The sequence below is a fragment of the Spodoptera frugiperda genome, chromosome 10 (assembly GCF_023101765.2).
Source record: "Spodoptera frugiperda isolate SF20-4 chromosome 10, AGI-APGP_CSIRO_Sfru_2.0, whole genome shotgun sequence".
NCBI lineage: Eukaryota > Metazoa > Arthropoda > Insecta > Lepidoptera > Noctuidae > Spodoptera > Spodoptera frugiperda.
In genome coordinates, this window is record NC_064221.1 from 8124237 (window position 1) to 8140409 (window position 16173).

The 16173-nt window shown below is 32.3% G+C and overlaps 1 protein-coding gene across 49 annotated transcripts in view; it reads left to right on the top strand.

Moving 5' to 3' along the window:
• LOC118277469 (microtubule-actin cross-linking factor 1) overlaps positions 1-16173 on the top strand; it is a 323764-nt gene that overhangs the window by 221503 nt on the left and 86088 nt on the right. For 44 of the 49 annotated variants that reach the window (XM_050696478.1, XM_050696476.1, XM_050696481.1 and 41 more), the window contains one exon: positions 16035-16144. The exons of 4 other annotated variants lie outside the window; for them this stretch is intronic. In XM_050696478.1, the coding sequence (XP_050552435.1) occupies positions 16035-16144 (110 nt within the window). Of the gene's footprint in view, positions 1-4219; positions 4369-14341; positions 14532-16034; positions 16145-16173 lie in introns of those variants that run through there. One more of the 49 variants, XM_050696501.1, reaches the window with a different exon arrangement.

Below are 16173 nucleotides of genomic sequence, written 5' to 3' on the forward strand. Positions count from 1 at the left end.
GCAAAAGGACCAGTCTTTTATGGGCATGACTTGATTGGTCTAAGACTTTATTGTGGTGATTTCATTGTAGGTAGATTAAAATGGACAGATATTTATAACCGAGTTAGGTTTAAAACCAATTCCTAGAATATTATAATCATATTAGATGTAAGATTGCCTTAACAAGAAACTTGGAAACTACGTAATGGTCCTTCCATCCGCGCATCTTATTCTAAACAAAAACGTTTTAAATCGCAAGTTTACGGAACCGTAACACGAATTCTGACACCAAAGTTTTGGTACGAAAACGTAAAAAAGAGCTGCTGTTTGCAATAAAACTAGCGTTGGATGGTTCGTTGAACCGATTGTATAGGCTGACAAAAACTGACGTATGTCCGACCGTCCGTCCGTCACAGAGTATTCTATGAGGTCGGGGACCAGCCTTGCTCAGGTCTGAAAGATAATTACTAGTCTATTGAGTACATCAGGTATTACATAGCTGAATTACTGAACATAATAATTATAAATTACTTTAACACCTTATAGAGACAGCGAAGTTATAAAATATTATTTCAGTACAGATACAGTAGCTAAGGTTAAACTAAATTGGTCTGAACTAGCTAATCAACAGTTACTGTCTCCGTATTAAATTAATCTTTATTTTCTTACCTATATATCAAAAAACTTGACTGACTATATATACAAACATGTAATAAAATATCGATTTTATAGGTGCTAAGTTAGTTACTAATATAGGTATTTAGTTCAGTTTTCCTGTTTATTTTGTCAAGTTCTATCCGTGTGTAGCATTGTAATTTTCATTCGTGTGTTACTAATACTTATTATTGAATTAGATCTCGATAGGTATTCAAGAGGTTTTCCTTATTCAATCAACTAAAAAGAATTTGCATAAACTATGGCAACTTTTATGCAAAAATATTATTGTTTTTGTGGTAAAAATAATAAAAATTTGAGACCCATTAAGCAAATGCGCTAAAATGTTCCAAATACATATTTATAAAATTCCTAAAATATAAGGAAACTAAACATTTAATGCTTTTAGTTTTTACAGCTTGTCTCATTTAATTTGCGTGACGCAATCCTATTGAAAAACAGTTCTTTTTGAGCACTTTTTTGAGTTGTTTACAAACTTTATTCGTGATATTGTTGCTTGTTAATCAACACTCACTGTTTTTTCTGTCAATTTTTTTTTTTTTGTATAGTGAATCATTGTAAAGCACTTAAAATTTAATTGTATTTAATAGGAAAAGATTAAGAAAAACGATAAAATCAGCTCTTATTTTATTATCCTTATTCTCTATTTTTAAATTTTAAAACAAATCCCTAAGGCAATATCTATCGACCATGAACTTAAAGTACTGTCGTAAAACAAAATCCATCGTTTATTATTTCCCATTGACTTATATATAAAATAAATTTATCGTTTTAGTATGCAAACTACACATAAAATTATTAACCGCAAATTAGTAGCAATCTCCAAGTTACTAGCCAATCACACTTATGTTGTCAATGCAATGCAATAACTAAGTCTCGCGCACACTTCGCCCCGATAACTGCTATTTATAGGTATTACGGTATTTTATAGCAGTAATTAGTTTATTATTCTGTATTTACTTACTTACGAGTTATTCTAATTATAATGTCAAGGTCAATTGTTTAATAATTCGTTAAATTAAATTATTGCGAATTAAGTTTACCAATGCATTTCGCGGTTTTAGGCATAATAATTTTACCTATGGTTAGCAATACGCAACAATATTAGGGTACTTGAGGATACTTAGGCCCGTGTTAAACACATGGTCGATTTAGACCAATTTTACCTGAGGATTACATTCTAAGTCAATGTCTTATCAACAGACTCATTTTTCACGCTACAAAAATTTTAACGCTACGTATACAAACTCGTATTTAATAAGTTTAAAGTTTTATGAACTAAGTATGAAGTTTAACATATGGCTCAATACCTTATCGCAATTATTCATGAAATGTAAATTGAAACACTAAGGTATGACGTCAACAGTCACTATAGTTTTGTTGCTCATAGATGTATGCAAAAAGCGGAGTTCCGATTATTCGCTCACGTAAGCACTGGGATTGGGACGCTGACGATTTATCAAAACTTTTTATTTGAGATGATTTGATCGGATAGTGACGCACCTATTGTGAATAGATTTAAAAAATGTAGCTCATCATCATCCTCATAGCCCGTGACAGTGTACTGCAGAACTTTGGGCTTCGTTCCTCCTCTAGGTACATAAAAAGATCTGACATATTCTCTACGCATAGCACATAAATTGCTGACCATAGCTGAAAGGTTCAGGTTTATCAGAGAGCATTGCTCTATCTACCCTTAATCGGTTCTTACTATACTCGTATCAAGAATAGAACTAGTGGCAAATACCTATATTCTTCTCTGCAGTCAAAACATTAAGTTTTAAATAGAAATATGAATTTATATATGCATGTTCGTGTGATGGTCAAGGTGACTATTACGAATTGAAGTAAACAAGCATATTTTGAGGTATTCATATTATAATTAACCTCACTGCGATGATGTCATACAAGTAATTAAGAGTTATCAATGTTCACTACTAAAAATAGTACTTACATCGAAAAGAATATTTTAATTACCATTTCTTTACATCAACACTTGTTTATTCATTTGAGATTTTCTGTTAGTTATGACGTTCTACTTGCCTGTCAAAATTACTTAAATTCAAATACTCATAAACTTAATTTAAATAATATTATCTAAATAATGGCCCAGAGTCCGTGATATATCATTGTTAATGCTTTCTCTGGTTATAACGAGCCTACCCACGCGAAAACAGGGTTAGGTTCTTAGCGGTACCAATATGATGTGTACTGAACCCGTTATGAGCCAATTATTGCCTGCAACACCTTCCATGTGGGTAGAAGCTTAGTCACAAACTGTAATAGAAGCACACCAAGCACTTTATAAATGAATTTTTAGTGTTGGTCCTTTCTTTGGTCCTTTGATCCTAAAAATTGTTTGAATATGATATTTTTATGCTAACGTGGTCCTTTTGTACGTTTTTTATAAACTCTAGAAAACCATTTCTTTTAGTAAATTTAATATTTATTTAAATATAATTAAACTACTTATACAGCGCCCACTACCAAGGCGTGGCGTAACTTTGATCTCTCAAAAACCCCATAAAATTGCGACATTCTAAAAGGTTGCTAATTTTACTTACTAACATGTTAACCTCGCCGTTTATAACCGTGCTAAACCCATGTGTAGGCCATAATGTAAACTATGAGAATATATTTATTGCTATCAAAGTGTGCTCATTGAGTTCATAATAAAATTATTACATCTAAATGACGTAATATGGTCGCAATGTCACGGCATCTTTGGTCAAGGTCTATAACCATTTATTTATCATTTTGCTTTTAATGCATATACGCGATTTTGTTATTAAAAATTCACAGTTGAGACAAATATTGTCTGTATGATTTGGAAAACCCTTTAAGAAAATTTTGGTCCTATAACAGGAAAAACGTTAGCAGGAAAAATATTATAACAAAAGGTTAATATATTGTGATATTTTATAATCATTGATGATTCTTACATTTTATGTTATTTTAGTATAAAATCAATACACATACTTAATATTATCCTTATCCATAAATTGTCCAAGTTATGTTGCTCTATAAATAAATATTTTAGTACTTAATGGCCTAAACTCTTGGAAAGCCTATCGATTTAAGCTCGCGACTTCTATATTTTAACTCGGGCTGGGTTAGACTAAGGTCGCCACTATAAAAAGCCAAGGTCGTATTAGTTAGGCCGATAACGTTTGAAAACAAACTGCTCAATTGCTCAAGTCACGATAAGAAAGTCTAGAAAACTGTGCCTAGACATGACTTATTCTTTAATTAGATTTTCTTTAAGAAATATTTGTCAGATGCGAAAAGTAGTAAATTGATTTAGATGAAATTCTTGTTAATGATAAGCCGTAAATGAATTGTACAAAAGAGACAAGATATGTTTTAAAAAACATTTAAAAGGAATTGTAGCTATTGACATGTAAATAGGCCTTAAAGACCATCAAAGGATTAAAAATGTCTGCAAATTCCTTGATCGGATGAAGCCTTAGCAAAATTACAGAGCGATATTTCTGTGCTGTCAGTCGGAACGCTGCAACGAATACTTATTCGTGATAGCAATAATTTGATACGATGACTGTACGTCCGTTTTTTAGTAGCGCGCGAACGACGACCGGCGACCGACGCACGCCGCGCTCTATTAAACCGAACGAATTTTGGAATACGATTTGACAGTTTCGAATTTTAATTTCGGAGTGCATTATTGTGTGCCAGTGTTTTGTTTACTAGTGAAAAGTTTGTGTTGAAAAGTTTTTTTTTAAACAAAATGTTTCTAGTGTTCTTTTTTTAAGAAATTATATTCCTATTCTATCTGTAATTTTGCCATGCCGGTTTTGGCTTATCTGTATTATGTTTACAGATTATTCAAAATTTACAACTGCGATTACAAGCAAAGATATTGGCTACTAAGAGTGTAGTTAAGAAGTCTACTGACGACCTTAACCGACATTTTTATGATTAATGTAAACGAGAAAAATAAAAACCCGTTCGAAAGCATTCCATTAAAGTCAGCCACGTTGACATGCGGGGTGAAACAATAGGACAAAATAAATACAAACTTTAAAATTACTTTATACATTATATTTGTTGTGTTTACATTCCCAAGGTTGTCTGAAACGTAAAGTTTCGTGAATACGTTTGTTTTCATGATATTTTTTAAGAGGATTATGAACCGGATACTTAGTCCACTCGTGTATAGAAACATAAGAGGATTTACTTGAACCAATCTTTAGGTATATTATGTAAAAACCGGCTTCCGAGATTTTTCGTCGTTCATACCTAACCTAATACGAATTAAAAACAGCTGCCTTATTGGAATCGTAAATCGAATAAGTCTAATTTTAGCACCGAATTTTATATCGATTAATTTTCCTCTTACTTTTAACCTATTAAAATTAGTGACATGTTGAAACTTCTGACTAAGTAATGAAAGAATTCATTGGTTTCGCTATACAATATGTGTAGAACTATATCTGTTTATAACAGACACTGCATAAAATCGCATTCATAAACTCCAGAAGGATAGTTTTATCGATCATATCAGTAATAGTATTAAAATTCAGATAATGCACTTGTAAGTGAAGTTGTAATCAGTCTCAGGTGATACTTCGGCACTTATACTTTGTCAAAATTACGTCACTCTATGATTAGATAACATTATATTGTATTTAATAACTTCAACACGTGAAATATAACCTAAAAGTATTTTTATTAAAATATTTTTAAAACAACCGTATCGAAGGACCAAGTTTTTTTAATACTCACTAGACACTGGCCTTTATTTAATCAATACTATTAAATGAAAATATATTATGCAACGTCACGCCTTTTATCTCCAAAGGGGTAGGGAGATGTACACATTACGGCACGTAACCCTGCTATACAATATACACCCACTTTTCACCATTTGTGTTACAAGTCTATAGACTCAATAGGCAATAGGCTTATCCCCAATTACATGGAATAGGGGATGGGCCCATTGGAAAAATGAAAATCATATTACCTTTTTACCAATTTTATTATAAATTATTATTATTTTAACAGGACTTCGGAACCATAGAAACTAGTGTCGTATCTCGTTTACATGAAGAATTACAACAATACATTACCTTAACTACAATTGTTTTTATTTGATTAACGAACTAGTCACAAAGTGTACACAGAATCTCATCCATGAAAATAAAGAAACAAGACAATTAGCATACATTAAATAAATTAAACGGAACGTAGACTAGACGTTTAAAAAATATATTGTTTTAGTTAAACTTAATGGCAATTGATTTGAATTATTCAAATTTTCCTAATCGGTCTGGACATGCTAGGGATTTTGTTTTAATAACCAATAAACAGCATTCGCTTTTTATAAAATGTCTAATACTTTATTGATTCGTGAGCGTAGTTTTTCAGCTGCAGTATCTGCCCTTGTAAATCAAATTGCAGTTATTGGAGACTGGCATGATTATTGTTAGTTGTCGTTTTAAAAGTTATTTTTTATTTAAAAGCATTTTTGAACAAGGACAAATAGTGACAGTTAGTATCTATTTTAAAGGAGACTATTGTATAGAAAGATAACATTTATTTTCATTACCTAATACACATACACGTCCAAATAGAATTATTCATGTAAAGTAGTGTCTTTTATATCAAACGACATAATAAACTTGTTCAAAATACAGATTACTTCAGCTAATCTCTGCTTTCAATGTCATGGCAAGCCTTACTCATTGGTACACCTTGACATTTATTTAAACATGCGTAAGCCTTTAAACAAGGGTCTCTGTTGAGTGTGATTAATCAGACCGATTGATGTCATTTCTTCTAGTTTTACCTACTAAATGTGCAACATAGTTAATACAAGACTCGCCTTGTTCGTTGAAAATAACTGCTTCAATGCATTCTTTGATTAAAAGGATTTCCTCTAGCGGCAGCGTGATTAGCTACAATTATGTAGCTCTATATTTAATGGCAAGGCGTTCAATAATATTAATTTTGTTTACTAGAACCGTATCCATGCTACCGATGAGTATTTTCAAATTGATATTACAGTCAATGTTTTATTACTCAATATTTTAGTGATCGCGGATCAAAGGACCAACTTATTACCTATGTCATAATACTTACTCGAAAGAAATATAAAATTTTGCCGTATTATCGTAATGTTTATGTCCATATTTGTGAGCTGTTAACTCCAAGGTCGTCAGTTCTCTAGGCCTAAATGCTCTTATAATCTTGATAAAAATTTCATAACAAATAGTTAGTAGTTCACCTTGTACATTATTTATGTAAACAGTCATTGCATCATTACGTCATAGTTACCTGTCCTTATTTATAACATCAGCATCGTGTATGCTATTGTTATTTTGAGGTTTTCCGTCTACCAAACGTGCAATGTCAATTAGGATTTTAGTTTCCTCAATTTTAAGTTTGTTTTGATGTTTTTTGTCAGTCGCTTTGCTCATAACAGCATCAAACTCTTTTACTACTTCAGTCTCATTATTAGTCAAGCCATTGACTGTACAAACTTAATCGACTTTTAGAATTTTTGGTTTAATTGTTACAAATGACATCATCGTAATTCGATTTTATGCCCCCATTAATTGACCGAATTAAATAAATACAATTTGGTCGTAAAATGAACGAACGCTACAATTCTAACGCATTTGTATAACAAGCCTATAATAAACTAGATTTTATTGAAATACATTTATGGTTAAACTATCGTAAAGATACTTAGATAGTAATAGTATTTATTTGTATGCCAAATGAAGTCACCTCAGCGTTCAAGAGGTGGGTCATTGAATTAATGAAGGTGACACAATAAGTACTGAAGGGGACTGAGCACTATGTGGCAAATAAATCTCTATAACTTATGCAATAAAGGATAATTCTCAATGACAAGTGAACGATGCAGCTAAAATAGTTTATAACGTAACAATAGATTGAGTTGAGCACTGGTATGGACGTCCTTGCCTTTATTTAGTCCTGTCTCAACAGGAGCAATCCCCTTTCTACAATTTTCCAAGCCCATGACCCCATTCTTCAGATATCCAAAAAAATATTCATGTAATCTTTTGTCACTCATGACAATGGCTCGAAGCATCGTCCGTCCGCCGTGTGAACCATTCATGATACCATTTGGCATCTATCTCCAAACCGATTTGGTCCACAAGCACGTGCCAAAACCACTATTTTTACACACTCGACATTTGTCGCTCCAAAACCGATTAAAATGATATTTGTTACTCGATAAAATGACGATTACTTTCTTATCTATAAATCCAGTGGACTGTATAAATAGTATCCGTGCGACTATCGCCGTTTCTGCTTGTGACTTATGGATTATTTTTGCTTCATTTTCGTGAGTTTTATTTATATTTGTTTATTTATTATATCTGTGATGCTCAAATGTATCTGTAGTTCGTGCCTCTTCTTGATTTCTTTGACGTTTCCAAGTTTATTTTAATGTATCGGACGCGTGCTTCGAATTCTTATTCATTTATGTTGAATCGTTATCACCATGTTATGATTGTGTATGTTTTTATTTATTGTAGGTTTTCGTGTTTCTGATAAGTATACTAGAACAACATTCATGTTTATGTTTTGTTACTATGTCATCTTTTCTTGTCGGTCTATTTTATTATGATATTATTAAATAATATCTGTGATGTAGACATTATGCTAAATCAAATTAAACCCTTTTATCTGATACAAAGTCCAAAGCTTTCGACGCTTAGGTTTATTAGCTTTAGTCGTATTACTGAATATTTCTTAATCTTCCATGCAAAATCTGCATAGCGAATTTAGACGATATTAAGCATGTGTACAGGTAAATCATAACCTAGATAAAAACAAAACGTATCATTGTAACAATAGTGAATCTGCGCGAGCGGTGCGTTTGTTATTACTCACGTCAGTAAGGTCAACATCACAATCAAAATTCTACCTTCATCACCATCCAATAGGACTGCATATTAAATGATCAATAGTTAGCGGACCGTTTCACACCCCAAGGCTGAACTGGACTTTTCTAATGTTTCTGAAATTATTTTTTCTAGCATTACATTACAAGGTCGTCGCGTGTTTTTAATTTTACGATCACCTGCGTGTGGCTGGGTTACTGTTTCAGTAGGTATTTTCGATAGTAATCAAATAGTACTCTGTGGAAATAAATTGCTGGTGAATTTTATTGATGTTGAGTTTTAGTAACGTCCATTACTTCAAGGGCACTTGAAGGGAATTGTTAATCGTGGATCGATTTAAGTGTTGAACGATTTTCACTGCTGGTTTTTAAATAGTTTCTAGATTCGGTTTTAATCGGCGCATTTTCGGAATTCTCTCTAGAAGCTCGGTGCGTGTAATTGTCTATCTGGTATGATAATAGGTTTGGCGCCTCTACTACTTTGCCGTGAACTAGACATACAACATACCTATCCATTCCGCTAAAAAACTAAGTAAATATTCGCTAAAATTCCTCCATCCTACAAAAGCGTACTACAATTTTCCGCGCCCACACGATTTTCAGACACATCAACTGTTATTGCGTAAAATAACGAAACCGTTGAAGATTTATATTTATTGTTTGTAAAAACAGAGTTTATAGCTACTGTTTAAACTTATATAGGTCAATGAACTTATGAGACTGAATAATGTTATGTACTTCTGAAATCGTATTACGTTTTGTGCACGCAACGTTGAAACAAGAATTGGAATTGATTTGTGATTCAATGGCTTGAGACAGTTCAAGTATTTAATTCGCTTTCTTTTAATTATCTTTAGTATGATTAATGGTGGTTACATTTTGAACCCATCCATCACAATGCTGTAGCTTATAGATATATTCTACTAACAGGTCAAGTAGTCCACAATATTAATTCGTTTGATCTACCAAAAAGTCATCTTTATTCTTAGTACAGGTCGTATTTAAAATTGACGATAAACTAATTCGAAAGATTACACAATGTTGTTATGATGCGGTTTATTCTAGATTATACCAAAACCAAACATGAACAGCAATCCTAGACGTTTTAGCAGTAAACTGTCATAACAATACAAATAACCTTAGGAATGGGAGTTGTGATATTGACTTACAGTAGTTTTTTTCTATAACTACAATATGAATGGACAACAAATCCATGTGACTGATGTAACCTATTTGTCTTAAACAAACATAAAAATAAATCCTCTATTTCAAATTCACACTTATGACCACGACATAAAATACTAAATTGAATCGCTGAATCGTGGTAGGCGTTTGATTCAGTTGCTAATCTCCTGACAAGGTAAACATGATTTTTTTCACAGAGAAACACTAATTATATTAGACGTACGATGCTATGTAATTTATTGCTAATAAACGTTTTTACTTTTAAACGTCTCTGTTTATGAATTTTGCAAACAATAAAGGGGCTTCCTCAAGGTATTGTTTTGGGACCCGAATTAAAATTGAACACTTATTCAAACTCAAGTATAAAGTTCCTTTTATATAACTTATAAAGTTGTATTTATAGAACAAAAACAAGTTTAATTACACTTAACACTATCGTAACAATGTTTACGTGTAGGAATCTCATAAACAGCGCTTTCTTCCTTTACGGTCTGTTTACTTAGGAAATGTTTATTTTATATTCTCATTTTATACATCAATTGGTTTCTGGATCGATGTTGATTAAGGTGAGAAAGTAAGCATTGATTTCGAAAATTATTAACGGGAAGTGACTGATTAATATTGATTGTAGTTATTAAGGAAGGAAGGGCTTAATAGGGAGTTGATAGGTTTGAAGACTAATTATAATAATAACAGTTTAAAGTATGGCTTCTTTACCTATGAAGAATTTGATTTCCCTGTGAATAGTTTTAGCATAGTTTTTAGTCCGAGCTACAGTATGTATGTAATGCAGATATTTGACAAGGATACTTTATTATAGGTAGTTTGTGTCCTATTGAATGAAACTACAATATTATTATGTAAGAGTACTAAACCCATCTGCCCACTTTCGGGGTAATTCAGCGATGATGTAATATGTGTAGTATATTAGCAATTATTTTTACTTTACTGTAACGACTCGTAGTTTCTCACTAATGACTGTTTGTGTAGGTACATAAGAGTAGACGTACAACGTTATTTTACTTGTTCAGTAGCCACAGTTGTATTATTACTTTATGCTATATGGAATTAAAGATACACAGTCACACAGATATAAATTAATATAGCATTGCTTAGTCACAATGATTGACAGGTTTTTCTTTTGTGGACAAAATTACTTATATAGATAAGATGTAGAAGTATAAGTAAGTAATTACATGTCCATATCTTAACAACTGTTTCATTGAACTAAATTATCACTAAATAATCCATACTAAATTGAAAGGTAAGGTCAGTCAGTCCCAATTGTCACATAAACGTCTCCGACTAATATTACTAGAATTGTACACAGAATTAGGAGAGATAAAGCTTATAATAAATAGATAGATGACTGACGTAGTGCGTGAAATAGTAACAATTCCAACGTATTTAGAAACAAAACAGAAAAGAAATTCAATTACGTGATGACTTTCCATGTCGTAACTGTTCTAGATCTATTAATAGCGATGGCGATGGCTCTAGCCATGAGATAGACCACTATTCTACAATTTCCATTGATTAAGTCCAGCTAGCGTAGGAGCATCCAATAATTCTTCATTCATGCAACCGAATGTGGGAAGTACTCGTATAAATAAACTAAACTGATCTGGCTGACCAGATCAATACGATTCGTGAAATACGAGTATTTATAGAAAATGTTAAATCTGGATGGTGTTTTAAGCATTTGCATATTGCATAGTGCTAAATGTGGGTTCTACTGAAATACATTCGGTCAGAAGATAAGCATTGCCATTTAACGTGACAATGTGGTCGGTCTTCTGGGAACGTCCCCCAGTGACAGTGATGCGGACGTACTCGTCCGCATCACTGTCACTGGTGCCTAATCAGTTTTTTTTTAGTTTAAAGTTATAGTATGTTGTACAGACATTATTTAAGATTTTATTTCTTGTGAATACATAATAAATAGCCAACAGAAATAGTCTATACCATCATAAAGCAAATAGTATTTTTAATTGCTGAATAGCCTGTAGCGTTATAGAATACAATTTTTGCGATAAATTCCATTTATAAGCTAATGATTAAGTAGATTACTTTGACACACGCTCTATAGGAAAAGTTGGAAATTGGCCGTAAATGTATCTGAATACGGCAGTTACTCAATCAGTCTCCTTACAAACTCTTGTCGTATGCAAACTGCGCTTTCCTCGATTCTGCCAGCCCATATAGTTAAACAGCTATCTCGACCGTAGCTCTTGAAATAGATACAGTCGTTAATATAATCGCTTCCTTTCCTTGCTCCACGCCTGTTGTATCCTTTTGATCTTTACTAGCGGTTTCATTATGCAAGTCTATTGTTGTTTTTTATTTGTCTGAGTGTAACTGCCATTCGTTTCATTCTGCCTATTGTGTCAATGTCACTGTCAGTCTGTCACTTGTCAAAATGTTTGATCACTGTCATTTAATGTTTTGAATTTCGAATTATTTTGTTTTATTTTTTTAAATGGCATTGTTTTCTATTTTATTACTGCACAGTATTGTAATAGGCCTTTAGTTAACTCTATTTATTTCAGTCCTAACAACCCAATTTACAGCCTCGTTTGTTTTATGATCACGATCGCTAAACTCAAGGTTCTGAGTTCGATGCCCGGTTGTAAACAGAATTTCAATTTCTGGATACTGAATATTAGCATAGTGTACGCTCTTATAATAGAAGTAACGAAACTGGTTACCTCATAGTGTAAATGTTTACGTTAAATCTTATCGAATGGTTAAAATAAACCCTTAGAAACGTTTATGCAGTAAATACGTTGAGAGATTCTTATGTGTGTTTAATAAAAACTAAATTTTGTATGGAGTAATCGATTTTTTACAACGGCTTTGTGAGTTATGATATGATGGATGAACGATCTCTCTTAGTGGATTGCTGCCAATTCTTACATATTTCTTTTTATAGAGTTTTCTTACGTTCCTATTAGTCATTCATATTTAGTTTTGTTGTATTATTTTGACGAATTACATCATGTTCATTCGGGTATAGTCTCTCTCATTGGTCGAGTGGTTTCTAATGTAATTGCTGTGTTTTCCAACTTGTATCCTTTTAAACTCCTTCATAAATTGCGCATTGTGTGAAAATAACCACTCACACTATCCTTTTAGCAAGTTATACTTACTATTCTCCCGCCTTGGGCGAGGCAAGAGGGAGTGTCAGACTCTTACTGACTAAAACCACCACGTTCCTACTCCTGCTTTTCGAGCCGTAGCCTCGGTAACCCGCTAGGTAATCCGCAGCATAATACATAGTAATGTTATGTTTGCGATTGAATCATAGTTAAAGCTGAAATGTAACGAGTCGTAAATTACTGTATGCCTGTGTGCACAGGACAGCTGTTTGACATTGTAATTAATTTACTACCATGTCTTGGTTAATGAATTACATAGTAAAAGTCGGTTACAGATGATATAATGATCATAACATCAAGCTTGTATTTACAGGAATTTGTATGAAGGAATGTTAGGATTAATAGACTTGAGTCAGTGCAGAACTCTACAGGATTTGGACTTATTGAAAACTAGCCTTTGTTTTTATAGAGAAAAGAGTTGTGTTTTCAACTTTATACCAAACTAGCTGACCCGCCAAACCTTGTACCACCTCAAACATTTTTTAAACCTTCCCTGGAATACCTACCACAAATTAATTGAAGAACAAAATTTGCCCAATTAGTCCAGCTGTTTGCGAATTTTAGCGAGACTAACAGCAATTGATTTTCATAATATATAGATAAATTACCTGGGTTGAAAATCTGAAACAGATTGGGGAAACTTAATGTGCTAGGTCTACAAATATTTTAATATCTCATTAACAAGCTATAACTCAGAACAGAAAGCGTTGGTATGTGTTATGCTCTATATAACAAGGCTAGAGTAATCATGTTTATATAAAATATTGCTTTTATACATACACCGATTTGTTATTCAAATGTAAAGCATTCTGCTGCAAGTCAGGGGCGAGATTTCATCGCAGAAGGGGAGCGGTGACCTATAAACGAGCAAACTGCATTTTGAGGTTATAAAAGGATGAGCAAAAGCAACCAGTACTGATAAAATAGTTAATAGTTTAGAATATATCATATGAAAATCTCTAAAAGTGAACTGATTAAGTTGAAAATGTGATAAATGTAAAGGTTTGCCAAAATATATGATCACATTGTTTCCAAAATACGTGTCATAGTGTCAAGATTACCCGGGCGTCGCACCGGCGCGGATGGGTGCGCGCGCAGCGACCTCAAATTTTCCTCCGTAGTATTGAATCGGCCAGTCACTTTTCCTAACCTCAAAAAACGATACCCAAACAGCTGTTTCGTAATTCGTGATGAAACAAAACACGTAATTAATGAAAATTACCGCACGGACAAACGTACGGGACGTCTAGACGCTTCGGATGCCATTACGAAATTGTTTAAATTTAGAATCCGGCGATATTTTTTTTCGATTTACGGTTTTCTTGGCTTTCATTCAGTTTCCAGCCAGCCGGGTTCGCGGATAGCTGTATTCTTTTTAAATTGGCTTGCGATAATCTGTATCATTTTGTAATTCGTATAAAAAATTAAACATTATTATTATTTGTAGGTTATAAGGACAGTTAATTTAGTTAGTCATGATAATAGTTTACACAGATGTTGTAGTATGAAGTGCAGTGATTATTGTGAGACATGTATGTGTTAAGTGAACCGTATAAATAATATACTACAGTGTTGTGTTATAAATTGTGTGTAAAATGGAGGAGGAGTATGAATATGACTTCGCATACGAGTGCCGGGTTGGTATTCCTTAAAATTTTGAATATTTTTCACAAATATTTGTCTTTGACTTTAAGCCAATGTTTGACCCAATGCGGACAATACATTTGCAACACGTGACTGTGCAGATTTTTATCATATAAACAAATGGTCCTTTGTATTACATTCGAATATTATGGTACACTTACATTATCGGGCTGTAGAATTAACTTCAATAAAACAAAAATGTACAATCTGAGGAACCAACTAAATTATGTTTATTATATGTATATTTTTTATGTGAAAATATTTTGCGAAGAAAAATTTAAAAAATACATAACTTTACCACAATCTGTATTTGTGGTCCTTACGTCCAAATTCTAATACCTAGTTATTTAGTTTACAATTTTAAATACCTAGTTACCTTAGTTTACAATTTTCCTTATATCAACAAATACAAAGTTTTACAATAAAAATACTGAAGTTTTTTTCGTGTATGTCGTGTCGGTCATTGACCTCTCTCGATCCATCGATCTTTTGAAGCATGTTTTTGTGACATAATGCTTTAATCGTAAACTCTATCGAAGTATTCCTTTATTGCAGAATTTTAAATACATTCCTTTCCTTTAATCATTTAGATAATACTGTTTTTGTCAAAGGAAAATAAGTACGAAATCCAAATGTGTTTTAGTAATAAAATATTTAATCCTACACTCATTAAGAAGACCACTTTTGGTTGCTTTGATCTCTTTATCTTCGTATTATAAAATAAGTCACAAACAAATTATGAAACAAAAAAGAACAAACAAAAAACTAAACATATTAGATTAATGTATGTAAAAATATATCACCGTAAATCAGGAAATCCTACAAGTACCTAAAACAATAAATAAATTACCTAAAGATGTGTAAAAAACAAAAACATACCCACTCTGTATAAGCGAGCTGTCATCACTTGTCATAATGTCAAACGTCAATTGGTTTATTGATCGTCGAATTAAATTGAGCAATTGATATTTAAAGTATTATTTGATCAAAAACAAATTGTCTCATTATTCTTATAGGTATTATATTTTTTGTATAATTTTATTTATATGACATTTCAATAATTATGTCAAGTGTCAAAACTGTTTAAATTATTAACAAAAAAACGTGTACAGTCAAATCGATATTAATATCGAATTGATTTCATCGATCCATCAAACTAGATGTAAGCCAGATATTATCTGAAGTACAAATCACATTTCGCTTTTTATGAAGTAGATGTTAGTTATTAAAGTAATGGATAATGTTTTATGAAATTGTATTTTTAAACGTTCATTTTATTTTTAATAATATTGATGTACTATTACTATGTAGAATGAGCTTATATTCAATTAGTATATGGAAAGTAGAACAACGAATCTTTGACTATTATTTACTATTTTTTTAGATCAGTATTTATTATGTCAAACTTTGTAAGACACTCGTTTTTCTAATACAAAGTCACTTTTGCTCTAAATGACATTTGACAGTTAGATTGACGTTTCTTTTTTTAATTTCAGCGTCTCGTTGAGGCGATGGCGCCTCGGTCGGCACGATCCTTCAGACAAGAATTCAATATGCAAGACTTGACCACAGAACATACGTACACAACGCATTATACCACAGAAAAGTAAGTGATTTATTTTTTATTTTAATAGA